The 26,801-nt window shown below is 37.9% G+C and overlaps 2 protein-coding genes across 3 annotated transcripts in view; both read right to left on the reverse strand.

Moving 5' to 3' along the window:
• The window catches only part of LOC124164323, a 25,420-nt gene extending 7,888 nt beyond the window's left edge, over positions 1-17,532 (reverse strand). The window contains exons 1-6 of the mRNA XM_046541588.1: positions 17,303-17,532; positions 14,106-14,950; positions 11,892-12,604; positions 6,372-7,485; positions 3,737-3,838; positions 2,324-2,420 (exon numbers count right to left, since the gene is read on the reverse strand). Of these exons, the coding sequence (XP_046397544.1) occupies positions 2,324-2,420; positions 3,737-3,838; positions 6,372-7,485; positions 11,892-12,604; positions 14,106-14,950; positions 17,303-17,369 (2,938 nt within the window). The 5' untranslated portion in view covers positions 17,370-17,532. The remainder of the gene's footprint in view (positions 1-2,323; positions 2,421-3,736; positions 3,839-6,371; positions 7,486-11,891; positions 12,605-14,105; positions 14,951-17,302) is intronic.
• A 2,029-nt stretch (positions 17,533-19,561) lies between these two features.
• LOC124163359 (beta-mannosidase) overlaps positions 19,562-26,801 on the reverse strand; it is a 41,788-nt gene continuing 34,548 nt past the window's right edge. Inside the window, exons 15-17 of one of the 2 annotated variants that reach the window (XM_046540222.1) lie at positions 23,780-23,992; positions 22,836-23,045; positions 19,562-19,831 (exon numbers count right to left, since the gene is read on the reverse strand). In XM_046540222.1, the coding sequence (XP_046396178.1) occupies positions 19,616-19,831; positions 22,836-23,045; positions 23,780-23,992 (639 nt within the window). In that variant the 3' untranslated portion in view covers positions 19,562-19,615. The remainder of the gene's footprint in view (positions 19,832-22,835; positions 23,046-23,779; positions 23,993-26,801) is intronic. The other variant, XM_046540223.1, reaches the window with a different exon arrangement.

Below are 26,801 nucleotides of genomic sequence, written 5' to 3' on the forward strand. Positions count from 1 at the left end.
AGGGAAATATCCTTCAAGACATTCCAAGTCTGTGACAGCACACTGAATAGATACCCTCTGAAGACACAACAGGAGGCCATGCATCCAACACATCCAAGTGAGAGCATGAATTTAGAGAATGTACCTTTTCCACTCCTCTTGGAACGAGTGAGGACCTTTGGAGCAATTCAAACCCATAAGGTATTCAGTCTCAACATATGGGCAGAAAGCAAGTCATATGGTGAAGATGATGAAGATGCTCGTACGAAAGTGGCCAGAAGCAAATTGCAGTGCAACTTTTGAAAATACATTAATGTAACAAGAATTATAAAGCAAACAGGAGGGATTTTTCTATGTTATACGCTACTTTTTCCCATTTGCTTAACTTACTTGATGAATTCTATGCCAGCTATAATTGCCTAATGGCTTTTATAAATGTGTTTTTCTTAGAAATACACCAGTAACCACTGATGCTCACAATAAAATGCAATACAGCAAAGTGTTAGCTATATTCAATCACCTACATATATGTAAGCCAAAAATAGTCAGAGCACCGGTATCCTTGGTACCTGCTTCTTCCTTAGTCTGAGTGCACTTGTCATCGTCACTTAGGTGTTGACTACTTCTCAGCCAGCGGAATATTTTCAATGGTGAGCCACTAAACTAAGCGAGCATTACTACTGTCTCAGCAATGGAGCAAATGTCCTTTGGAGACATTTCCTGATAGTGAAAATCTGCACAAGAGTGATGCAGTGCATGATTTTCCCATTGCACATTGGTTGGTTTGCTCTTAATGACGTAATCTTGTCTGATATCTAATCACCAATCATACGAATGAGTCTTAAATTATTCTAAATTTATAATTTTAATCAAATTAATAGCACTATAATATTAAAATCATGTGAAACTTTGACAACTATTATATACAAAATGTTATGTATTCTAGATGTTTCTGAAAATAAACCTTCACATGAAGCAGTTCAAAATAAACCATGAAAACGATTTAGTTTTAGGTCCCATGACCGTCATCATAATGAGAGAGCCTACAGGTATTGTAATGCGAGGTATTGTTCTTGAAGTAGATAAATGAATAACGTAATAAGGGTACTTAAAACACTTGATGCTCAAGCAAGTGCTCGCTTAGCTCGCTCGCTGGTTCATTTGTGTGTGATATGTTCACTCTCATTTATCATTTACTATCACTGAAATTTACCCAACATTCATTTCATTTGTGATCCATTCATCTTTTTATAGATTATTTTTTGTACTCCAGTCACATGTTTCCATTCATTATGATTGCATTGAAGCCTTTACTGACCCTACTATTGTTTACAAAATTGAAAGGTTTAAAGAAAGCATTTAGATAGTTTCAGAAACTGGTTTAAGGAATGTACATTTAATTTAAGCCAGGAGTGATCAAGTACATAATTTGGGAATTACAAACTTTCTATCAAACCAATAAAATAAATGGAAACTACTCATAAAAGAAAAATGTGAAAATGCAAATTTGATGAAAGTAAATTGTACTAAAGTTAACCATTCCCAATTTGGGGAAACCCAGAACAAGGCTTTGATGTAGGAAGAAAAATCATGCCCGAGTAATCAGCTAAACCCACAATCTGTCCAAAGATAACCAAACATTTACTGTACTTAAATCAAAAGAACCAAACTGGGTCAGGGGAGGATAGTGTGGACAGCAAAAACAGGTTATACAACTACATAACAAAAATCACCTTTGGGTGGAAAGGATTCAATGCTTGATAGCTAAATTTAAACAAGAACTCATTAAAAATAAAAATAAGGAAATTATGTAATGCAATAAATATATTTTAAGCAAATACTAGGTACAATTTACTATAAACATTCAATAAAAAATTGCATCCAAACAGAAACTACTATCACTTAACAAACATAAACATACATGGCACATCAAGGAAGGCACAGGGTGTTGCAAGAGAGGAGCAAAATATGGAATGTATACATATGAATACATCTCAGCTTGCAAGCAAGTAATAATAACACACATGTTACAGGTGAAAAGTCAACTTTAAAAAGTTACCTTCCTAAAACATTATAAAATATGATTATCCTTCTTAAACAAGGATCAGAATATATATTCAACATCAAGGAGAGAGCTAGCGGACTGAGAATGATGGGGGATCTCACGTTGAAAGGCAAGTTAAGTGCTCATGAGATGCCAAAATGTGCAAACCAAACGCTTGGGACTAGTGATGCCCCCTTCCCCTACCCCTGCGCCCTCCCCTCCTCCCCTTGCCCTTCCTCCCCCTCCTCACCCATTTCCCCCCGTCCCCTTCCTCCCCACTGGCATCGCTCATTTCCTCACCTCCAGCCTCGTCGCCCCCGCGCTCATGCCTGCCGCCGTCCCTCAGCGCTCTCGGCATTGGGTCTTCCTCCTCCTGGCCACATTCCGAAGCATGAGCCTGTGAAGGTAAAACAAAGAGACCAGAAAAATTAAACCTACATGGGTCCATAGATATTTTAACCCTTTTAGTGCGGCACGCCGATGTATCGGCTTTTACCGCTCGGCTGAAAAGTGCGGCGTGCCGATATATCGGCTTTTATGTTATTGTTGTGAAATTTGAGGACATTGAAATTAAAAAAACTTATACATCAGTAAACGTATAAAAATGTCGTGATTATTGTCCATTTTAATCTCATTAATTTAAAAAAAAAACCCTTAAAGATATCTAAAAAATGAACTATATTTGGGTATATAATAATGGGCTAAATATAATAACAGACTGGGAATTCAAACTTTTCATTCTGTGTATATTTATAATGCCGTGCTGTATACTAGGAAACACCTTACTGATTTTAAAACTAATAAATTTTATCATTCATATAAGACAAGGAGTTGTGATGATGTGCTTGTTTCAATGTCAAATCTAAGTGCAACTTCGAAAGGGCCCCATGCAATGTGTGTAAGGTTATATAATGGTCTGCCACTAAATATTAAAAAGGAAGAAAGATTTTCGGTGTCCAAACAAAAAGTTAGCTCTTATCTTCAAGATAAATGTTTTTACTCAGTGAATGAATATCTGGCATCTACACATTGATTGTATTTGTGTATATATATTTTTTTCATGACGTGCCCTATGTACTCACTTTGGTATTTGTATCTTTTGGGCAAATAAACTATTCTATTCTATATAATGTTTATTTTTCCTAGTTGCTGCATTTTATTAAAATACCCTCCACATTTTTCGACTGTACCCCGGGAAGAAGGATAGCACTAAAAGGGTTGAGCAACAGTCTTAAACCCTTCAGCTGCGATAGTAATCAAATATAGCAAGACGTTTGATCTGTTCAATTTGATGCCAAACACATCAAGGTAATTGTAACTATGTAATGACTTCAGGCTTAACTGTGTGAAACCTTTCCATCATGTAAAATGAAAGAATAAACTTTTTTAGGTTCACTAACGTATTTGAAAAAGCATAACCCAGGATACATAACATAGTCGCATCCTCAGGTGCCTCTATCATGCATGCATCTCCTTAAGTATCAAGTTGGGAGCGAAAGTAAGGACATGTTGGGAAAGAGTGGGGTAGGTTTGGAGTAAAGGGATAGAGAAGGAAGGAGCAGCCTGAGGTAGGGTGGATTTCCCAGTTTTGATGGGTCTTCCCCTCCCTCTGCTGGTTCATATCACAACTTCATGGGTTCATTGGTTTCCAAAGAGAGGCATAAAGACTGTAACTCTATAGAAATGAACAAACTGAGAATGATAACAAATTACCTCTATCTCCGACATCGGAAACTCCCTATTGCAGATAGGACATGGTATTGCCTCAGGAATATCCTGATCTTTTGTTGGAGTCGACACAGGAAGTTCCTGAACCTGAAAAAAATAATTCTCAATGATTTCAGAGTTCCTTGCACTTGACATTGAACACTAGAGATGATATCAATGCACAAATCTACCAGAAGATCATATATAATTTAAGTGTAATATCTTCCAGCAGCCATTAATTCCGTTCTGTAACAATGTAGTGCCATCACTCGTTACTCTGTTTTGGAGATAAATACAGTAGACTCGACCTTAATACGAACAATCTTACTATGAAGCAAACAGTCCCGATGAAAAGGCCTGTCGAATCTCTAATAATTGAAATGTTATTATAAAAATTACGAACCTCAGTCCCAGTCCCGGCGGTTACAAAATGAACTTTATTACGAATTTCCATGAATAGGCAACAGTATTTAGGTGGATATACACTAGGCTACATTATAATCATTGCACTACATTTAAGTTCTACTCGTGTACTCTGCCATCAGCATCAATTATGGTTCTTTCTTCAGTCTTTCAGTCAGAGTATGCACAAAACATCATATCATAAGATTTATTCCTGTGGAATCATGGTGACCCACCCATTACCGCTTGTAAATTGGATGTACAGTTAGTCCTCTTCCTACGCACATTCGATTTATGAACTTGGAGAGATACATACATTAAAAAATTCAAGCGTGCCCGAAATTTCAAATTTGGCACCTTTCGAGTCGGCCAATATGATGCTCTGTGGCATAGAGGAACTCGGACGCTGGGCATAATCTGAACAAAGTATCATTTAATCCGCGATAGCAATTTTTTTCGGCTTTGGCTGCGTCGCATACCCAGCTAGATCAGTTTGCCAAAGTTGATGCACCATTGCGATGCAGGTGTTGCATTCTTCAGGATAACTGCACTCCTCAATATGTACCTTGCATAGGTTTATCAACTTACAAGCAAGGTCTGGGAATGCATCTTGTTCGTGTATTGAGGACTTACTTTATTCGGGAAGATATAAACCCTTACAACATACTGCATTCTTCTATAGAGAAAATCAAATGATGTGCTTGTTTTTTATATGTGAAGGTAATTTAATCATGCATCTCATACAATTGACTCTGAGGCTATATCGCAGTGTGACTATAAGTAGATACAGAGGGTGAAGATGCAAGTAATTTTAACAATGCTTTTTTTTCAATGATTCCTAAAAGAAACGTTCAAATGAACTTTGTTATTACACACCTCTGGTTTTTCACTCTCCAGTGAACTTCTAAATAACAAGAGTGTACTGTACTGGGCAAATATGGTTAACAGTTATTAATTTAGGGGATGCATGGCTACTTTGAAATTGATATTCACCTTACAATATTCTAATGGAGCTTATTCAACGCATGTAATTGATACACATTATCATCATAATACCTCATAGTTGGTGAAATGCTTTAGAAAAATTATTCTATGGACAGTAATAATTGAAACAGCTGTAGTAATTTTCCTCACTTTTTTAATCTTTCTCGACCGGTTTCAATGCTTACGCATCATTTTCAAGAACTGTCTAACCTAAGAACAGCAAGCCTAGTATTTATATTGAAGGTAGGTGTCAGTCAATGCACAGTAAGAGTCTAATGTATGTTGATACCAATTTTTCCATATGCTAAACACTTGAAAAATGGGTAAATTCCAGGAAAAAGCATCATTTCACATTTCTGAGCCATTTGGACTCTTTTCCCCTCAGCTGCCACAAGCCAAGTATTGTTATTAAAAAAAATTGTATGAACAAGAGCCACATTCACTAGACTACATGTTTGGTCTTAGATTTACTGACCAATATTTCAAATATATCCTCATGAAGGTATGGATACACTTATACTTATTATCCTACAGTACGTGTCCAAAATCCCTCTCACGGGGGCAGAAAAAAAAGTAAAACCTGAAATACTCATAGTGGCAGTCAAAACACCACCATTTTTATTTCACAGTATATTGGAGCACATATTAACCTTCAATTAAAAAAAAATTGGATGAGTTAACTGCTCTGCCTTTTGGTGATAATTCTGAAAATATGAAGTAATGTTTTTGAGCTAAAAAAATCGGTTAATTAACAACTGTTGACATCATTTTGGCTAACATAACAATGCAAGGGGAATAAAAGACATTACTATGGAAGCTATGCACTTGGATAGACAAGGGGTCAAAATTTCATTCAAATATATTATGTGGTTTCTGAGTTATGAATTTTTACCCTGTGCCCTGCACTCTGGAATTTGACTCCCACTAGTGCCACTTCTGAGCAAACATCTCAAACTTTGACTCCTCATATCTTGCAAACTATGAGAGTGAGAGTGGAAATATTTTACATGGGTTATTAGATAGGTGATAGTAGCTGGTGACAAAAATTTCATTAAAATCCGAGTCGGTGGGTGCCATGCCTGGGTGAACTGACATGGAATGACCCCAGCAGTAGTTAAGGATGAATAAAAACTAAAAGAAAACTTAAACAACTAAAGCGAATGTAGGAAAAAAATATGAAAGAATTAAAAAAAAGGATCCAAACACATGCCGATACATATATAAACATGGCTGAATAGAAATACATTGGACTTACCTCTTCATTCTCTTCAAACTGTGAGATATGAACGTCAACCTTTCTGCCTCCATGTCCTAAATTATCTGTCCTGGCAGAATCTTCTTTCCTCTTTTCTGCTGCCCTAAGCACTTCTCTCCTTGCACCCCTTAAAATTACTGGACTAGGAAATGTTGTGGGTTCACCAGAAAGTGATGTTGATGCTCTAACAACTGTTTCTGGACATGAAACACTGTTAGAAGTTCTGGGAGTATTGCAAACATCATCATCCTCTTCATCTAACGGCAAGTACTCTGGTGATTCACTTTGACCTCTCCTCACAGTAACATTCTTCAAAGTAAACTTATCTTTTTCACTCCCTCCCTGAGAGTTTCCAACAACTTCTTCTCCATCTGAATTTATTTCCAACAAATCCCACACTGGTTCGCAAACTTTTTTCTCATGCCTTGATTTGGGTTCCGAAGTCACAGAATCAGCTTGTGAGCCAGAGGCACTAGTACTTTCATCTTCCTCCCATGTTGTTTGCGTGCCCATGGTGGAGCAGGGCCGTGCCTCAACCACCTTGTCGAATAGCACTACCTCACGAGAAAGAGAAGACTTAGACTGTGCAACACTGCTCATTGAAACTTTCTCCTCATTGCCAGGATTTGAGGAATCATCTTCAAAAGATGGCGGAGATCTGGATGCAGAATGAGTCATCCTGGAGTCTCTTGTTACTTTTGTTTGCGATCTCGTGACTGTTGGCCTGAATGTCAAAGGAGTAGCATCAGATCTTTGTCTTTCCTTCTTGGAGTTTGACTTGAGCTTTTCATCTGAAGAAGCAGGGGGTGGTTTATAGAAACATATTTTCCACAGGTTCCACTCATCATCCGAGTCGGGCTCCTGAAAGCCTGGAGGCACCTTATACTCTGATTTTTTTTGACAAAGTTTGCACCTTACATACTTATCAACTGAGACGGCTTTCTTCAACTTCTCTTCCCTCATATTCCTCAGCTGCTCATCAAATCGAGCCACGAGTTGTTCCTTATTTATGGTGTTTACTTTGGGCGCCTGCTCCTCTTCGCTGCTTAGCCACTCATCTACCTCACTGCCAGATCCGAATGAGCTTTTACACTTCCGCTTGACTCGACGCCACCTATTCAAATTCAATAAAATAAAAGCATATTTAATCAACATAATTTTGCAGTGTTATAACACATTATTTTGGTTATGATTATCACACAGAGTAATGCCACATCATTCTGGATGCAAATAGTCTGATATCAGCTAATTTCACTCCACAACTACATTTTCCACTGCTCAAACAATAGCAATGTTTGGTTAGTACGGGGTACATCACTGAAAAAATCTGCTGGCAGACAAGATGTCCCCTTAACTAGACAGAGATGACAAGTGCACTCTAACAGAAGAAGAAACAAGGACAATGCCCCACCTAATTTTATTCTTCCAACTTTTGCCCTCCTCAAAAAAAAAAAAAACCCTAGACCCCTCACCTGGCTCTTGTAATTAATAAGAGGAAAATTGATCATTGAGGGCAATCAAGAATTTGGTAGATTCGATTATGCTTGTGGTGATAATTCATAATAAATACAGCCAGAGATTCATAGCCATCAATAAATAGCAGTTAGCCCAATAAAAATCCCCAGTCCTCTTAGAGATTTCCAGTGTGTAATCAATTTTTCTAAGTTATTTTTTATTGAGCTTAAAAATCCCCAGTCCTCTTAGAGATTTCCAGTGTGTAATCAATTTTTCTAAGTTATTTTTTATTGAGCTTAAAAATCCCCAGTCCTCTTAGAGATTTCCAGTGTGTATTCAATTTTTCTAAGTTATTTTTTATTGAGCTGCAGTTAGTGTCAGGGGCTCTCAATTAATCAATTCAAGGCATTAAAATATTACAGTAAAACCTCTTTACTTCGTAATGGAGGGGACCAAAATTTGGGCAATTTGATGTATGGAGGTTCACTATAGAGAGGTTTTAGTGATAGGCACCATTTTTTCATATCCTTTGGAAATGAAAGGCACTACAGGCATCCCCCGAGTTACGTATGTCTCGACTTACGTAAATCCGTACTTACGTAAGCGATAACCGTATTTCAAATGATTACGTTAATTTTCGAATGCGAGCGCGAAGAAGTAGATATTCGCTCGTACAACCTATGGTAGAAAAAATATCGAATAGTTATAGTTTTTTACTTGCTAAAAATAACAAAGTGACCCATTTTTGTCATTCCTCGAAGGAAATTTCATTAATTTCTGTAGAAAAATCGCTTATAAATTCCAAGTCAGCAATCAACGTGAAAATTTGCAGTTCTAGCGATGGATGTGGTGGCGTATGTGGTTGCGCTCATTCCTGTACGATACAACTTGTTATACAGCAATCTCTGAAGCGCCAACGCAAAGGTTCGACTTACGTAAATTTCGACTTACGCATAGTCTGCCGGAACGCATCTCTTACGTAACTCGGGGGATGCCTGTACTGTCTTTTAAACCATTATATTTATGTGTTTAAACACACATGCACGCATCAGTGAACAAATATTTATTCTTTAATAATTACAGAAAGTGAGCGGTATTGCATGATTTTCACCATGATTTGAGAGAAAGCGATGTGAGCTCTCTGAATTCAACAATCACTAAAAATGATTAGGATAGTTGGATACCTTTTATCTTATTTACTGTTAGGTATGCTCTCTTATTGAACAAAATGGCCACTACTAATGATTAACGTGAAAATTACAGCATAATAAGGTATATAAGAAAAAAAAAGAGTGAAACATTTATTGATGAAAATGTCATTCCATGTACATAATCGCAGCTGCATTAGTGGTCTCTTGTTGTCTCGGTACGATTTGCGGAGGTAGTTAGGCCATCTCGGGGGTATCTCCTTGGTATGATAAGTGGAGGTTTTATGATATAAAGAGGTTCACTACAAAGAGGTTTGCCTTTAAATTTACATGTAAATCAGACGGGACCGTAAGGGTGGTATGATGTATGGAGGTTTATGATGTAAAGAGGTTCACTACATAGAGGTTTTACTGTGTATATAGCTTCTCTACTAGGACAATTTTGAGCAAAATTACAGGAGACTTGAAAAAAGAGCAAATTTTCACACCTACAAACCACTTTGTACATATATCATTGGACCTGCTTCATCAATTTGGCCAGAAACATCCAATGAGTAAGATCCTATCTTTAGGGAGAGTCAGGGTGGGCAAGAGGATCACAGTGAAGTTTTAACAAATTGTCAACAAGGACAAAAAAAGCACTGAATTCTAAGGTGGCACTAACTTTGCCCTCAAACAATCACAAGTTGAACTATTTTACAAAAACGGTACTAAAATCCACTCCAAATACAAAGTGTGTTGATGATTCAGTTGTCAGACGTCTCAACTGAAAGTGACACTAAGATAAATTCGCAGGTGGAAAGCCACCGATCATTATAGTACAGTGAGTCCTCGTTTAACGTCACCTACCGTTCCTGAAAAATGTGACGATAAACGAAATGACGTTAATCGAAGCATAATATCCCATAAAAACAATGTAAAAATTGAATATCGGTTCCTAGACCTCACAATTCCAATGCGAAAAAATTTTACCGTATCATATATGGGGCATTTTTTACGATGGGAATGCCAAACTATGGCATAAATACGAGTTCCTGTCTTCATCGACGACAATAGCAGCAGTGACGTAAATCCTTCTCCATTTTTGTATCTTCCCGCATTTGCTTTTCGGCTTCGCGGTCCAATGAATGCTACCAGACGCTACAGACCGGGGATCCGGTGCTCCGGTCCATAGGCCTTACCCTCGCTACGAGAATTTCTTTTCAGACCGGTCAGGAGCGAAATCAAAATGGCGCAAATGAGCGAGGGCGGGCAAACTGGGATTATGAAATCGAAGAGATGGTTTTAATTGCGAATTGAGGCGGGCGGGCGTCGCCTGGGCATCATCATCGCTGAAACATCGTCGCAGTAACAGGAACCAAAATTATTGTGAACATTGTTTTCTTGGACATTGTCATGGAAATGTCTCTGATGCTAAAATTTGCCAAAACCGTAATCGCAATTAACAATACACACCGTTTTACACTTTGAATAGACTGACCGTATTACCGCCTACGAAACAAACAACCTGTAACGCCTGCCAGTTCGCCTTTTTTCTCGCGCGAAATTTAAAATTCGTGACGTTATCGCGAGGCGAAGGGGCGATAAACGAATCACGGTCGTAAAATTTTCGTGACGTTATCGCGAATTGACGTTAAACGGGGTGACGTAGAACGAGGACTCACTGTATTAAAGTTTCAAGTGACAATTACATCATAAGAGCCTTATATTTTATACAGTGTAAAACCTTTTTTATACAGTGTAAAACTCAAAACTTAAACTCTTTTTTGTTTCAAAATGGCATGCAGAGTGCAAAAATAATCCACTGGTCTTGACATTCAATCTCTTTTCCACTAGCTATCTGCATTACATTCTCACAAATTAAAGAGGCTCAACAGGTACTCTAATTAAGAAGTACTGTCAATGGCAGAAGATCAAGACTATATCAATAGATATATTCTGCAGTCAATGTGTTAACATTATTATTATTTACACCACAGTTTGAATCACTCTTTTGATACCCATCAACCAATCAAAAACTTTCAAATACAAAAACCAGCAATATAAAGTAAAACCTCTTTACATCGTAATGGAGGGGACCAAAATTTGGGCAATTTGATGCATGGAGGTTCACTATAGAGAGGTTTCAGTGATAAGCACCATTTTTTCGTATCCTTCGGAAATGATAGGCACTACTGTCTTTTAAACTATTATATTTATGTGTTTAAACAAATATGCATGCATTAGTGAACATAAATTTATTATATAATAATTACAGAAAGCGAGTGCTAATGCATGATTTTTACCATGGTTCGAGAGAAAATGATATGATCTCTCTTAATTCAACAGTCACTTAAAATAATTAGGATAGTTGGATACCTTTTTTCTTATTTACTCTCATATGGAACAAAATGGCCATAACTAATGATTAACGTGATAATTACAGCATATTAAAGGTGTATAAGAAAAAAAATAAGCGTGAAACTTTTATTGCTGAAAATGTCATTCCATGTACGTAGAAAATGTCATTCCAATCGTGGCTGCATTAATGGTCTTTAGTTGTCTCGGTACAATTTGCGGAGGTAGTTAGGCTGTCTCGGGGGTATCTCCTTGGTATGATAAGTGGAGGTTTTATGAGATAAAGAGATTCACCGTAGGGATGGTATGAAGTATGGAGGTTTATGATGTAAAGAGGTTTACTACATAGAGGTTTTACTGTACCAGCAAAACTGAGTTCCCATGCTGGTTCTCTATAATCTAAAATTCATGCAAGAAGAAAAAAGAAATTATTACCTCTTAGTCGGAGGGTATGAAGTATGGAGGTTTATGATGTAAAGAGGTTTACTACATAGAGGTTTTACTGTACCAGCAAAACCGAGTTCCCATGCTGGTTCTCTATAATATAAAATTCATGCAAAAAGAAAAAAGAAATTATTACCTCTTAGTCGGAGGAAGAAGTATCTTCTTACTGGTTTCAGAGGTTGTTTTATTGTATCCATCAGAAAGACCTGTGCAAGAAGAATTTGGAAATACAACAACATCCACCCACTTCTTGGATGACGACCCCTTCAACAGCCGACGTTTCTTCTTCCCCTCCACAGTGAAATCACTCAATGGGGTCTTTCCATTAGTGACTGGCTCTCCATGACTCTTCACATCTTCCTCCACTTCACTCCCTTCCTCAATTTCTACTTCGGCATCCTGTTCTTTCCGTTTCATTTTCCCAGCCCCAGAAAAATGACTCGATTGCCCTGAATTACCAAGTGTGAGACTACGAAAGGCTCCTTCCCTTCTCCCGGCTGGACCATCTCCAAAAGCATTCCTATCCTTTGCCCCTTGTAACCAAAGTGCCCCTGGTCGTTGGGTCTTCCAATCATTGTCTCCATCCATAATATCACCGATGCATTTCCCTCCATCTGGCCTCTCTTGTAAAGGCTTCTTGCTGCCCATAAGCTTTTCAACAGCCAATAGCCTTCTTCCACCAGCCTCTCCTTCCTCCGTACAGGGCTTTCTTTCCCTGGAATTTGGCCCTTCCTGCCTACTAGTCTCGTGACTAGAGTCATCATCAAGAACCAATTCTTCTATCTCAGCCTCATCCAGTGGTTTCTTCCTTTGGGGTGCATCCTCCTTAGCCAGTTGCAGCAAGTTCACCTGTCAAAGAGTACAAGGAATGAATAAATTGAACTATTCTAGATATTCATGGAGAAGCAAAAACCCAGTACTACTCAGCAAACTTTTATTAGCTGTCGACTAGTTTTGATGGCTATAGCATCATTATCAAGACAAACAGGAGATGACAAATCAACTGTTTGTCTTGATAACGATGCTATAGCCATCAAAACTAGTCGACAGCAAATACTGTATTTCTCCAAACATAGTCCCCCTCTGAATATATTTCCCCCCCCCTAATTTTGAGGCTTCAGTTTCGGGCAAAATTCAAAAAATGCATTGGAATACAGTCCCCCTATACTTTTACCATGGGCACTTTTGGAAAAAAAGGGGGGACTATATTCAGATAAATACAGTAAAATTTTGTGAGACAGTACTGGGTTTTTGCTTCACCACGAATATCTCATCCTTCCACCAAGTCATGCCAAAATCTGTTGATTTTATATGAGATATGGCTACAAAGCTGCTTAACTAATACAGTAGACCTTCACTGATGTTAATTGGTTACAGAGGACCATTCCTAAAGTGGCTTCCATCATAAGTTGACTCTGCATCATTATCTATTTAAAGATATCAGCGGAAGTTGTGATGTTAAAAAAAGTTTCATTAGCAAATAAGGCTCAAGATAACATCAAGCTTGATCAAATTGAGTGAGTGAGAAAAAATTGACGAAATTAGAAATTTTACATGCGCATGCAAAATCATCTCAAATTGCATTCCAAATCCCTCATAAGCTGGAGACACAGAAAAACTTCATTTTATATTAATGTTATTTTTTCTAATGCTATCAACTGTTTTCCACCTATAACACACCCCTTTATTGCCCTTGAGTGAGAATAATTGTTACACACAACATTCTCCAAGATTAAATAAATTTATACAAGATTCTAATCAAAAGTTTGTGAGCTCTGCTTTCTCAGTGCATATAAACCATTTTTGCTAAGAACTGCTGCCGGTAGAGGGGGCAAATACAATGCGTTTTGAATTATTCTGTCAATGACTGTGATGCAAGAAGTCAAATTATTGAAACTTGTGCATCTGACTGATTTTAGCAGAGCGATGTGTTCATAAGTTAAGTTAAACAGCCCAAATCGAGAAGCAAAGAAATTACGTAAAATTTTTCTTCAAGTTTAATAAAACATATCAGAAATCCATCACAACCTCAAGGAAGCATTTGGCATCAATACAACTTTCTGAAAGTGTAATTCCTTCAACAAGGGACAAACATCTAACGGACATTTGACAATAGAGTATTCAGAGTAGCCAAAACGAAGAAAATTTATAGCAGAAGGTATGACAGAGCACGGGGCTAATAAGATAAATCATAGACAACTCGTTTGGTTAGAAATGAAAACCATTATAAACAAAAACAGATGTTCAGAAACAGTGGCGGATCTATGGTGGGGCTACGGGCTCTCATCAAATCTCCAAATGAGGTATAAATTGGCTGTAGCTAACTGTCACTGTGTAACCTAAAACTTACCTGAGGGCTACGGGGAGGACCTCGTTTCCTTGAGTATCCATGCAACTCAGAACGGAGTGGATTCAACTCTTTGACGTTACTGGAGCAGGTAGGGCCGTAGAAAGTTCCAGTAACCTTGGGAACTACCGGAGTTTTCTCGTTTGATGTAGCCACCACCTTGGGTCCACTGTCCTGGGTCAAGTCCACTTCTTTCCGTCCCCTCTTCTCTGGCAGGGGACTCCCGCTCTTCCCCACCTGCTTCCCTCCTTTAGTCTCCTCCCACCTCTCCTTCCCCTCTCCCGCCCCAGGCACCTCCTTCTTCTTCTGCGCTTCCATCCCAGCCTCCCTCCAAGCACCACTTTCCTGTTTTTTCAACCTCGAAAACCGCATCTGCCCAGCATCCTCATCCTTCCTGGCCACCACACGTCTTCCCTCAGTCGCATCCTTTTGCTCCCCCACTTCATCCTGCTCGTCCAACACGATCATCTCTTCTTCCTTGTACTGCTCCCGCTCCCTCTTACCCCTTCTCTCCCTCACATCCGTCTCCATCTGACTCTTACCCTTAACACTTGTTTCGTTTTGAGTCACCATAGAATCATCTCTCCTCTTCTGGCCACTGAAACCAGAGGAAGATTGCTTTACCGCCTTCTTCTTGGCAAAGGAAATTGCTATCAGCTCAGGTGACTCAGAGCGAGCAGTAGGAGTCCTTGAGCCTGATGCTTTTGGGGTTGTTACTAGAGATTCACACTGCTCCTCAACACTCCTCTGGTTCCTCTGCTCTTCAGCCATCCTTGTAGATTCCAGTACAACAGAAGCCAGTTCCCTTTTCTCCTGGAGAGTCATTCCAGGTTCTAGAAGTCCAAGTGCTAAAAATTAAGATGGAATTAGGTCATATTACACCTTAACAAATCATATGATGACACACACAAACCAGTATTTTTGTAAAAAGGGTTGAGTTCCTAAAATTTTGGCGGCCCAGTGGATTAAGCATTGGGCTAATGACAAAAGGGTTAAATATCATTATCAAAATAATACAGAGTATGTGCAAACAATATTTATCAAGTATTTTCAAGCATAATTTTGTGTTGGACATCTTTTAGTGACTTTACTTTGATTGTCATTCACATTGGTTTACTTAATTCCTCATAAATCATTATTACCACAACACAGATATCAGAAGAAATAACATTTTACTTCATTTGTAAATGAAGTCTTCCACGGCAGACATTTTTGAGCAGTTGAATAACATCATTCTATAGGGTAGTTTCCTTCATAAAAGAAAACGAAAGGTATTGATTACAATTCGTTGCCCACCAATAGTGTATTCATAATATACAAATTACTTGGTTTTAGAAACCCCAGTTTAGACGAATGTTAATGGTCAATTTTAACCTCATTTGAAAAAAACCAGATTGGCGCCCATACGATACCACTCCAAGTGACGTCACAGGGACCTAGTTTCTATATGAGTAGTTAGGAGTTTTACATCGTCTAAGATTACCAATGCATGCATGAGGTAAAGAGCTCAGGGAAACATCTCTTAATAATCACCTATTAAAATTGCCTATGGTCGGAAAGTTTCCTTCGTTTGATAGGGTATTAATAATCCTTATTTAAGCCAAGCGCTACCTGCTAGCAGGGTACTCTATGCTATCGCCATGCTCGGCAGCAAGAGGCCTGGATCGTAGCAGTGTTCATAGCCTCGCACCCAGGTAGCCTCACATAGCATCAGCCAGACGTCACTCAGGCTTTTTCCAGCATTTATACTTAGCCGTCATGTTTTTGCGTTCTATAAAATTTTCACTTTTCATTTAATGGTGAAAAATAGGTATCATCATTTAAAAATCTAAAAGCGTGAAATATGTACTCGAGGAGTAATAATCTTTCGATTTAAGCACTATAAAAATAATAGGAAACCACCCTATTGTTACCTCATTATATATTACCTATTTTAGCAAACAAATTTTTACAAAAATATTTTCATCGATTCCTTTAAAATTTCATTATTCTCTATCTGTTAACTTAGAGGTATAACAAATTCAAGAAAGTAGGATGAAAATATTATTGGGGTCCATTTGCAGAGGGTGTACATTTTTGGGGGGTTTATTCAAAGGGGTTACACATATGGCTTTATCTCCCAAAATTTTTTAGAGTGCTTAAATAGCTTGCTGGAAGAAGTTTAAAGAAGAAACTTGGGCAGTTTTCACAGGGCAGGGGGGCAACTGCCCCCCCCCCCCCCCAGAAGCAAAAATCACAGAAGTCTTTAAGCAAAATCAGCACCGAATTGAAACGAAAGTATTCAACAGATTTTCTTCAAACCCACTAAAAATAACATGTATTAGTATAAGATATGTAACTAAAATAAAAAAATTTTCAATGAAATAATCTCATAAACTAATAAAGTGCTATTGTAATGTTCTTAAAATGTTGGTTTCATTCACCTTTTCCATGCTAAAATGTTACAACTTGGCTTGCCCCCCACGCCCTAGACCAAGGTATCCCCCCCCCCTAGTTATGATCCTGGGTATGCCCTTGAATGTAATATTGGGGTTGGCATATGAACGTTTAAGTGAAGACGTATTTTGGTTACATTAAATAAGTAGAAGTATTTATCCTCTGTTTTGGCAATTCAACACCGCTAGACCCACCTGATGAAGCTAGTTAGGCCTCTATTCACTGATGTTCTTTTAACATGTTGATTGGCTTTATAGAAGATTGCTTTTTGTTGCTAATGTTTTCTTGTGCAATACTGTGTTATCCTTTCAATACTATATTATTCACGGTAAACCTTCCTCAAAACCACCCTACAACCAAGGATCTTAGACGGATGACAAATTAAGCGTTATAAAACAAGGCGTAGGTACCTTGGAACCCGATCTTTTAGATTCGAAGATCTTTCAACCATAAACTTCACCGAATGGAAGAGAGTTAAAACCAGAGCTGGACTTCATTAATTAGAGATAGAAACTGCACAACTATTTTTATCATTACAAATTTAGTAACCTAAGCCTTAATGCATGAATTGGGAGTATGGTCAGAATAAACAATCACGTCATACTAAGTAAATACTGTTTACACATAGGTATACATGATTAGGAAGATATACAGTATGAATTAAGTAGGTGTTCGATAAATTTTCATGAACTGAAAAAGCATGAATACATCCTATGTAAAATAATTTATTTTAACAGGAAACGTAGCATGAATCATATACCTACCCATCAGACTTTCGTCGAGCTCCTTCTCCTCCTGCCTTGGATTGACCGCCCTGTTTTCCGCTGCCATTCTTCACCAAGTGTTTGATAACAGATTGCTTGTGAATCATGTGAACGAGGAGAAAAAAAGACCCAAAATTACTATTCCCGTGCTCTATTCTGTCGGCAAGTTCACGCATGTGAATGTGTTCCAAACACTTTTCAGTGCTCGGTCCAGCTCGGTCGGTGTTCGGTTTTCGACATTCATTTGTTTTAAAAAAATTCCCCGCGTGGGATTTGAATGCTTGAAATATTAACTATATTTCATTTGGTAAATCACGCGTATGAATGGATAATTAATGTGATTTAAATAAGTAATTGTAACAATTTATAAGAACGAATATTACTGCGTTTATATCAGTCCAAAGGCTGCCAAGGGGATTGCCTCAGACATGTCTGTGGGTATTGCCCTCCTAATTACAAACATATATTGGAAAAAGTTATTTTCTGCTTAATGAAAAGATTGTTAAAATTTTTCCTTCCAAATTTGGGTTTCATTTATCTACTGTTTTCAACCCAGGGGTTTGCTTTCACAGAGGGAGGTGTAACAAAAGCTGTAAACTAATATTATAGTGAACACCAAAATGACTTGTAGAATCCTTACGGTACACAAAAGCCAGTAAAGAAGAAGTAAGAAGAGGTTGAACCTCGCATAATGACGATGCCAAAATAACAACAAAAAATACCCCACACGCTATATATGGCCTATAATCATCCAAGCATGAGTTCTACTCATCTAACTAATCTATAAACTTTGCAAATGAGGTAAGAAAGGCAAGGCCTCTTCTGATCTTTATGATTTAGGGAAGTGTGAGATAAAAATTAATGGAATTAGATAAATGTGCCGGCCTGGTCATACAGGTCCTACTCATATAGCCTATACAGATAGACACAAGGAACTCCTTTCACCTGCCGTTGATCAGGTGAGGGAAAAACGCCACAAAGACAAGAATAATACCTAATGAACGAGAGAACAATTATGCATATCAAAAGTATATGCCAACTTCATTAAACTAGTACTTAAAGGCATAAGTATTTGAAATTCAATAGATCTGTCAGTTATCATAAGCATTTCAGTAATAGCAGCTCAAACAGTCCAATTTTTTGGGCACCAGCTGTGTTGACATGAAACTCCAGAACAGTGCTCGTCATCCAATCATGGTTGGGGGAACAGCATACTCGGCAGGAAAGACTTTCTTCTCCACAATCTTTTCAGTGGTGTAAGTTCCCAGGTGGGGTGATGGACATTCAGATAGGCAATTGATAGCCAAGGAGGGGAAAGACATGATAGGATGAGGTCTCAGAGGGAGAGAGAGTTTTTATAGGTGAAAAGTGGACTACTTGTCACTCCTAACTGCAGACTCCATATGCATCAGCAGAAACTTTCCCTGGATTTCCAAATCCAGGTATTCATCCACAGGACTGCTATCCAAAAGTTTAAACAGTTTAAATCCTGGTATAGCAAGGTTTTTATGATAGAGTTAAGATGATAGGGGGTCGGAGACAGGGGGTCCGAGCCTTTGAGTTGAAGGCTTTTGTGCAAAAATCCTTAGTGCGAAAAGTCCTTGGCAGGAGAAGTTCCGTAGATAAGTTTGGAGAATGTTCAGAGGGTATTAAGAGGAATTTCTGGGGGGTGGGAGTAACAAAAACTTTGGGGGGGGGGAAGGGCTACACTAATAAATGCCACAAATTATTATCAGCCAATCATATTTGGCCAGGTTATCAGATCACTTACCACTTAGGATAGGAAACAAATAGGGTCTTTCCATTCAAATTTATGCAGGAGATGCAGGGTCACCATCTGAGATATTAATTTTAAAAAAATGTTTTTGACCTGATATGAATGATTCACAAATTGGCCTCTTCTAATTTTCTAAGTTAATTTTTAATGAAGTCACAGCTCATTGGAAAAACACTAACATTGGCCATTCTGGCAAAGTAGGGGAAAACGGTCACCTTTCAAATGACTATTATTTGAACGGCAATGAGATAAAAATTTTGAAAATTTCTTTATTCTGGGATGATTATTAATCATTTTCTCCAATGACGGGGAGAAAAGTTTTAGGTTGAAGGATAAGCAAAATATAAATTTCACAGGTCTTTAAAAAACACAAATTTGTGTCAAATTTAACTATTTTTACAGCCATGAAAAGTGCCATTAGAACAAATTCAGATTCAAATCCATTTCGAGGTAGGTATGAATGCACAAATAAAAACAATATGTACTTATAAAATTGGGTATAATTACCAGTATTACATATATTGTTCATTACAATGTTAACTGAGTAAATGTGTCACAGTTATAGATTGCCGTAAAAGAGTGGAGTCTTCTGGCTTATCTCGAAAGTAGAAAGTAAGTGTTCTTGTAAATGATTTCATATTGGCTGGAACAGAATGATTGCCAGCTCTCTGACCAGTAAAACGTCTGACAGAGTTATGTAGCACAGAGCACCTTGGATGACCTTGGAGTTCAACACACATGGTGGCTTGTTCCTATAGATTAAAATGCAAAATAAAATCCTTAGCCAATAAATAAACACAAATCATATTTAATTAAAAAGTGATGTTAGTGAAGTCAATAGAACAGGACAGTACAAAAAGGTTCAAATCATCAAAATTAGGCAAATTGCTTCCAGTAAACATATCATATTTCCAGACTGCCATTAAGGGTTCCTTCACATAAGCACCAATTGGTACTTCAGAGTGGTACGCACGATCTGCTTTACCACTCCACACCACCAACAAAGACAACTAGTCCACACCACGCCATTGACTCCCCACCAGCTCAAAATAACATCTTCAATATCTCAAGAGTATTTATTTACTTATTTTTATTTATTTCCATTACCCCATAAACAGCACATTTACGACCTATACAATGGAGGATCAACAATTAACAATGAAGGACATTCACACACGCCCATGCCCTGGATACGCGTAATTTACCCAGGCAGGACTCAAACCTGCGACCTTCGGTTTGCCAGTCGAGGACTTTACCCCGGCGCCACCGAGGCCGGCAATACAAACTCAACATTTAATCCTTGCTTTCCATTTCTAAACTCTTGAAGTTCAATTTTCAGGTGCCAGTGATCAATTTTTGTCAATAAAACAATCAATAATTAGGATAATTGTGCACTTTAACACTAGAAAAATTTACCACCTGATGCTAATACAAAGGAATTCTACAGCTGGTGCACAGTTCTTGGCATGGCTGATTCTTGTATAGATACCACACAAGCATGCCAAAATGCACCACAGAATACAACAGACCCTCGTTATTACAGAAGTTCACCAGACCGAAACACTGGAGGTTCGTAATAACGAAGTTTTGTATGGAGGTTTCTTTTAGGAATCATTGCAAAAAACATACTTGGTCAAAATTTCTTGTGTCTTCAATATCCCATTCTTAAAGCCTCACTGCAGAATAGTTTTAGAGTAATGTGTATTACATAAGCGATTAAATTACACACAAATATATAAAAACAAGAACATTTGTTTAGTTTTATCAATAGAAAAATGTGGTATGATACAATCGAGGGTTGAAATCTTCCCTTAAATAGTAATTCCTCGGTATATGAACAATATGCGTTCCAAAACCTTATTCACAAGTTGAGAAACCTATTCAAGGCATCGAAACTCACGGTTATCCTGTAGAATGCAACACTGCATTAAAATTGTGCGTTAACTCACGATTGTGACGAGCTAATTAAACTCTGCGTGCAACGCAGCTGGAGGAGAAAAAATTGCTATCTGCGGGAAGGAAGAACGGGAGAAAGGCTGAACAGTTCCTGACTTCACAACAGATTAAATGATGCTTTGTTCAGATTGTGCCCAGAGTGCGATTTCCTCTACACCACACTAGCCGCACTGGGTGCGGTCCAAAGAACGCTTCATTCGCTACAAGACACTACAGACGGAAGTGCTCCAGAGCTACGTTCACTATGAGAATTTCTTCTTGCACTGGTCTGGAGTGAAGTCAAAATCGTGAAAATGAACGAGGGTGGGCTAACTGGGATTATATATATAAGATCAAAGAGATGGTTTTAATTGCAAATTGAGGCGACTATGGTCATTGAATATTGATGATTATGTTCGAATATCATTAAAATGAATTTTATCTTCCAAAATCGAGGTTCCACAAAGTAAAGCAAGAAACTTAGGACTGTATTTCTCACACCTAGCCCCCCATACACCTTCTGATGAAACTTACTGCCCTATTCAAGTAAAAAGTATAGGTACTCTGTCGTTTACTCACTTGAAACACATTCACTTATTATGGCTATAGACTGTTATAAAACATTAACCTATTCCAATTATTTTTATATCCAACTTTTCTTCAGATTTTAATTTATGGCATGAGTTGATGTGTCCACATATATGATCTTACAATCGTTTCTTGCACTGCATGCCCCTTTTAATAATTTTTTGTAGCCTTTTGAATGTAAAGGCTGCTTTCAGAGACATTTGAGTTCAATTTGGGCAAGATACGAGAATGTTTACAAATAGACATGTAGTGCTTGCCTTATATTTATTTAAATCACAGAAAAATTTACATCCTACCCTACATGTACGCCTACACCGCTACTTCGGAGTCACTTTTACTGAAAAAAAAAGCATTCAGAATCAGTGTCCAACAACTACAACATGAGTAATCTCTCTGTTGCCTCAGTACCCTTTGAATTTCCGCCTAAAAATGGCTCGCTCCTCCGCTGACCCAAGTTTTCAAAGGAGTGTCTAGAGCGAGGTGGGAAACGTCACTGCTTAACCTGTAGAGCTCCATAGCGAATAATGGACCACTTGGGAGCTCGTTGGTGGTGCTCGGAAGCATTGGTAGTGTTCTTTGGACCTCACCCATTGTGCCGCATCGCCCATCTCCAAAGGCACCAAATTTGAAATTTCGGGCATGCTTTAATTTTTCGAAAGCTCAAATCTCTGAAAGTTTATAAATCGAATGTTCCTATGAAGAGGATTTAATATAGATCCAATTTACGAGGGGATCACAATGATTCCACAGGAATGAAGCTTTTATATGATGTTGCGTGCATACTTAAGTATCGCCTACTGAAGAAAGAGTCATAATCGATGCTCTTGGGCACAATGCACGAGGAGAACTTAAACGTAGTGTAATGATTATAACATAGCATAGTGTATATCCTCCTAAATGCCGTTGCTTATTCGTGGAACTTCTTAATAAAGTTATTTTCGTAACAGCTGCGACCGGGACTGAGGTTCATAATTTCGTAATAACGTTTCTTTTTCTTTAGATTGGGTTGGCCTTTTCGTTGGGAGCAAAAACTTGCTTAGAAATAACGAGAACTTCGTAATAATGTTGTTCATATAAATGAGAGTCTACTGTATAGCTTTGATGCCACGTTACATGCAGTGGCAATCATATAGGCCTCAAAGAAATACCATCACATGGTCAAATATGTAGGGACACAAAAATCATGAAAGTGTAGTATATCCATCCTTCAGTAGATAACCATGGATACAATACCTCCACAGAATTGCTCCTCCTACAGATTTCATCTTCATCACCAGCTACCAGGAGGAATCCATTGTCAGAAAATCGGCCCCTCACTCCCTGAGCCTCCAGCCAAACAAATAATGCAACTCCATCGGAAGACACATTCACTTGAGCTGAGAATGGATAGTGATCCTTGAGTCCTGGATCAACTGTTTTGAAAGGCTCACCAACACCTGATATCTGTTGACACACAAAATATGGCATACTGCATAGAAACATTCTGAGAGATGAACTAATAATATTTTGACAGATATCTATCAAATTTACAAACTACCCATAATAAACTAAGGGATTCCTCTACATGGTTGAGCAATTTGATATTTCAATAATGGAAAAAAAAACCTGTAAACCAAATAATCATGAGGGAGGAGTGTGCCCTAATATAAACTGGCACAGGGTCCAGATATGATTAATATGTACCGAGGTACCCATACAAGATTGGATATAATATTTCTACCTCCAGGGACCAACTATATATGTACTACATTTTTATTAGTAAAATTACTTGTGTTATTCGACTATACATTTTTAGAATGTAAATGTTAATAAAGAAGGATAAAATTAATTCATTCCTTTGCAATTCAGAGCTGATAGTTTGATAACAGGATCATCTTAGAAAAACCCCCTCTATAGCGGACCTCCATGTCAGATTAACTGCGAACTAAACATATTTTTTGTAAACTTCCTATTAGCTTTTTTTAGGTTTTCTGAAGCAGCCAAGGCTACCAGAAGGAAGAGCAAAATACTGTTTTACAGTTGACAAGAGGCAAGATATGGATCCCAGAAAAGGACAGACTATGTACTCAAAAGTGCATCTCCAAAAGCCTAACAATCAAGAGTAAAAGTGCATTGTGATGTGGTCCTAATTTTAAAGAGAGAATGAACAATAAAACTGAATATACATAGTAACTTACTGTGACATTGGCTTTTTGAAGACCTATAGCATTCTTTGGAGAACCAACAAGCAGAAAGTTTGATGGCGACTCATATGCACTTTGGTTGAATTTCAAGTCAAACGTAAAGAAGCATGAATTTTTCAATGAGTCAAAATTGGAGCCATTACATCCAGATGTCTTGAGGTATGTTTCAAGATCAGCACTAAAAGCCTTGACTCCATACATAAATAGCTGAAAAATGAAGAAATTATGTAAGCAATCCATGAATTATAACTAAGGCCCGTATTCTTAGTCGACCCTACATATCCGTCCCTACATAACAAGAGGCCCCTACATGCATTTCTCAGTCAACCCTACATAAGTGGTGCGATGTACCTAATTCCATCGTCAAGTTCTCAGAAATGACGTAGATGTTGGCCCAGCGCCAGTTTTCCACTCTGGTTGTGCAATAAGACCTTATTATGAAACCAAGAAAAGATAATTATTGGGTGCATTGTTAGGGCAACGGTTCAGGGTAAATAAACAATCAGTGTCATCCACCAGGTCGTGTCGGTACATTAATTATGGCTACAAATACTCTCATCTCGAGCCAAAAGTAGAAAAATATTGTCTTTAAATTACTTCAAAAGCAGTATGTACAAGATAGTGATAAGAACAGGGCAAATATGATCATTAATGTGAGAACTTAGGTTGCATCATCAAGGTTCGCTTTCATTCGCTTTTACCTTCCGTGGTTAAGTTTATTATGTGGCAAATAGCGGCACGTGTTTTCTATGGTTGTACGAAAACGATATTGGTTACCCAAAAGTTTACTAAGTGCCAAACGTGAAAATATTATTATATACTCGCAGAAATAAGGTGCATGTATACCACTATATTGTTCTTATTAGTTCAGTATATTTTATAATTTATTTAACTTGGTGACTATAATGTGGTAGTATTATTACCTTTCTGCTGTGTTTCTGTACATTTTAAAATGGTTCGTGTGAGCTCGTCTCCCTTAGTATGCATTACAACGTAGATTCTTTAATTGAAGTGATCAGCAGACGAAATTTGGCCGCTATGTTTTTGTAGGGTTTAGGGCTGGTTCGGGTACCTTACATCAAGTAGGGCCCGTTTAGTTCCAAAAACGGCCATATTAAGGCCAAATGGCCAAACGGCTTGATGTGGCATACGTAGGGCGAGATCGCTTTATGTAGGGGCTGATGATGTATCCAGGGTCGGTTGGCCTTACAGCTTCGACTAAGAATAAGGGCCTAAGAAATTTTTAATGCCCAACATGCCCACAACATATTACACAATGAACAAAAGGTTTTAAAACACTCATCTTAATGCACAAGTAAAATCTTCAGCTGCTCTAGGTACTCCAAGATGAGTGATCTCCAATAGATTGAGATTAGAAATATTTTTTAACACATTCCTAAGGACGTACATTAAAATGACCTCAAAACTCAACAGCAACACAATTCAATCACTACCTAACACAAAACTTCAAATTACAAAATTGGGTGCTTGCACCAACTGAAGAGAAATAATAGAGTCATAGAATTAAAGGACAAATTTACTTAGCAACAAAATGTGTGGCAGTACATAGAATAGAGCCTGAATTAATTGCCCATTAGAACAGGGCAGAATTAATTCAAAGAAAAGCAGGATACTGTATAACTGCTGCTATCTCTGGGATATCAGACAAGAGTCACATGATTTTTAACCAGAGAATATTTTACAGTTATCCTTGAAAAGAGGTTAAAAATTCATTGAGCAGTCCGGGCAACATTAGGGAACTTCAAATTTTTCTCCATTAAAGTCAGCCTGAAATGATCCATCGAGTGATGTTTCCCTTACCTTGCCTCAACTCAAAACCACTTAATTTTTGATGGAACGTGGGAAAAAATTCAAGGAGAGAAGAAACAGAAACCTAGAAAAAATAGCTAAGAAAACAACCATGAATGGATTATCCATCTCTTTTAATTTTAATTATAATCAAAAGAGATGGATGTATCTACTTGGATAATCCTCTCCATTTGGATGGATAATCAAAACTTTACTTTACTTAACACAAACAAATAAGAGAGGGTATGACATTCGTTAGAAATTAAAATATATACCTAGGAAACATCCTAGACCTGGAAGTCAATATATGTACACAAATAAAAAATTGGGCCCTGTTTTGAAGACATATTTATGCCAAAGATTAACTAACAACTAGATTATATCTAAGCTAGACTAATGCAACAAAAATAATTGGTAAAACAGTTTGCATGGAACCACAAAATAAGAAAACCTACTTACTAAGTTCCAGTCTCATACATACTTAATTTTTGCCCAAGGTTTCAACAGCAGTTGGCCATTATCAAGGAAATACATGTGTGTTGCCTTGATTATATCACTGCCAAAACAATTTCCAGAAACAGTGGCGTAACTAGGAATATGCTTTGGGGGGGATGAGGGACCTTGGGGGCGACTCCTCCCCCCAACAATCAATCAGGTTCAGGCAAAAATTTGTGAAAAATGACTTGCCTGGAATGCATTACACATAATTTTGGTACTTAAAATTGAACCTTAAGTAGATTTAGTTATTACATGTGAAAACTAGGCAATATGCAGTTTTAAATGTTTTTTATTTCTCTGAGGCTTTGGGGAGGGATGAGGGGGATATATCCCCCTCATCCCCACCCATAGTTACCCCACTGGTCAGAAAGAAACATCATTGTGGAACCTGCCAAGTGAATTTTATTTTCCCTACTTATGTTAGAGGTGCATGTATGTAAGTATGCATATAAAGTGTATGTTTTCTGTTATCCAATTTTTGGTCGAAAGAATTCGGAATGACTCACAAGTAATGTCATTACAAGGGACTGTTTTGAGGTCACCGTGATAGTTAGAGGGTGAGTCTCAAGTGGGGTCATATTGAACTTGTCATGAGTAAAAGTGTTCTCCTTAAGTTGATTATAAAATAAAAGACAAGAGTAAAGGTTGTGAGATTATTGCTCACACAAATTATATATGTACCTGGGTGGATTGAATCGCTACCTTTCTG

Source organism: Ischnura elegans, chromosome 8, assembly GCF_921293095.1.
Source record: "Ischnura elegans chromosome 8, ioIscEleg1.1, whole genome shotgun sequence".
Classification (NCBI taxonomy): Eukaryota; Metazoa; Arthropoda; class Insecta; order Odonata; family Coenagrionidae; genus Ischnura; species Ischnura elegans.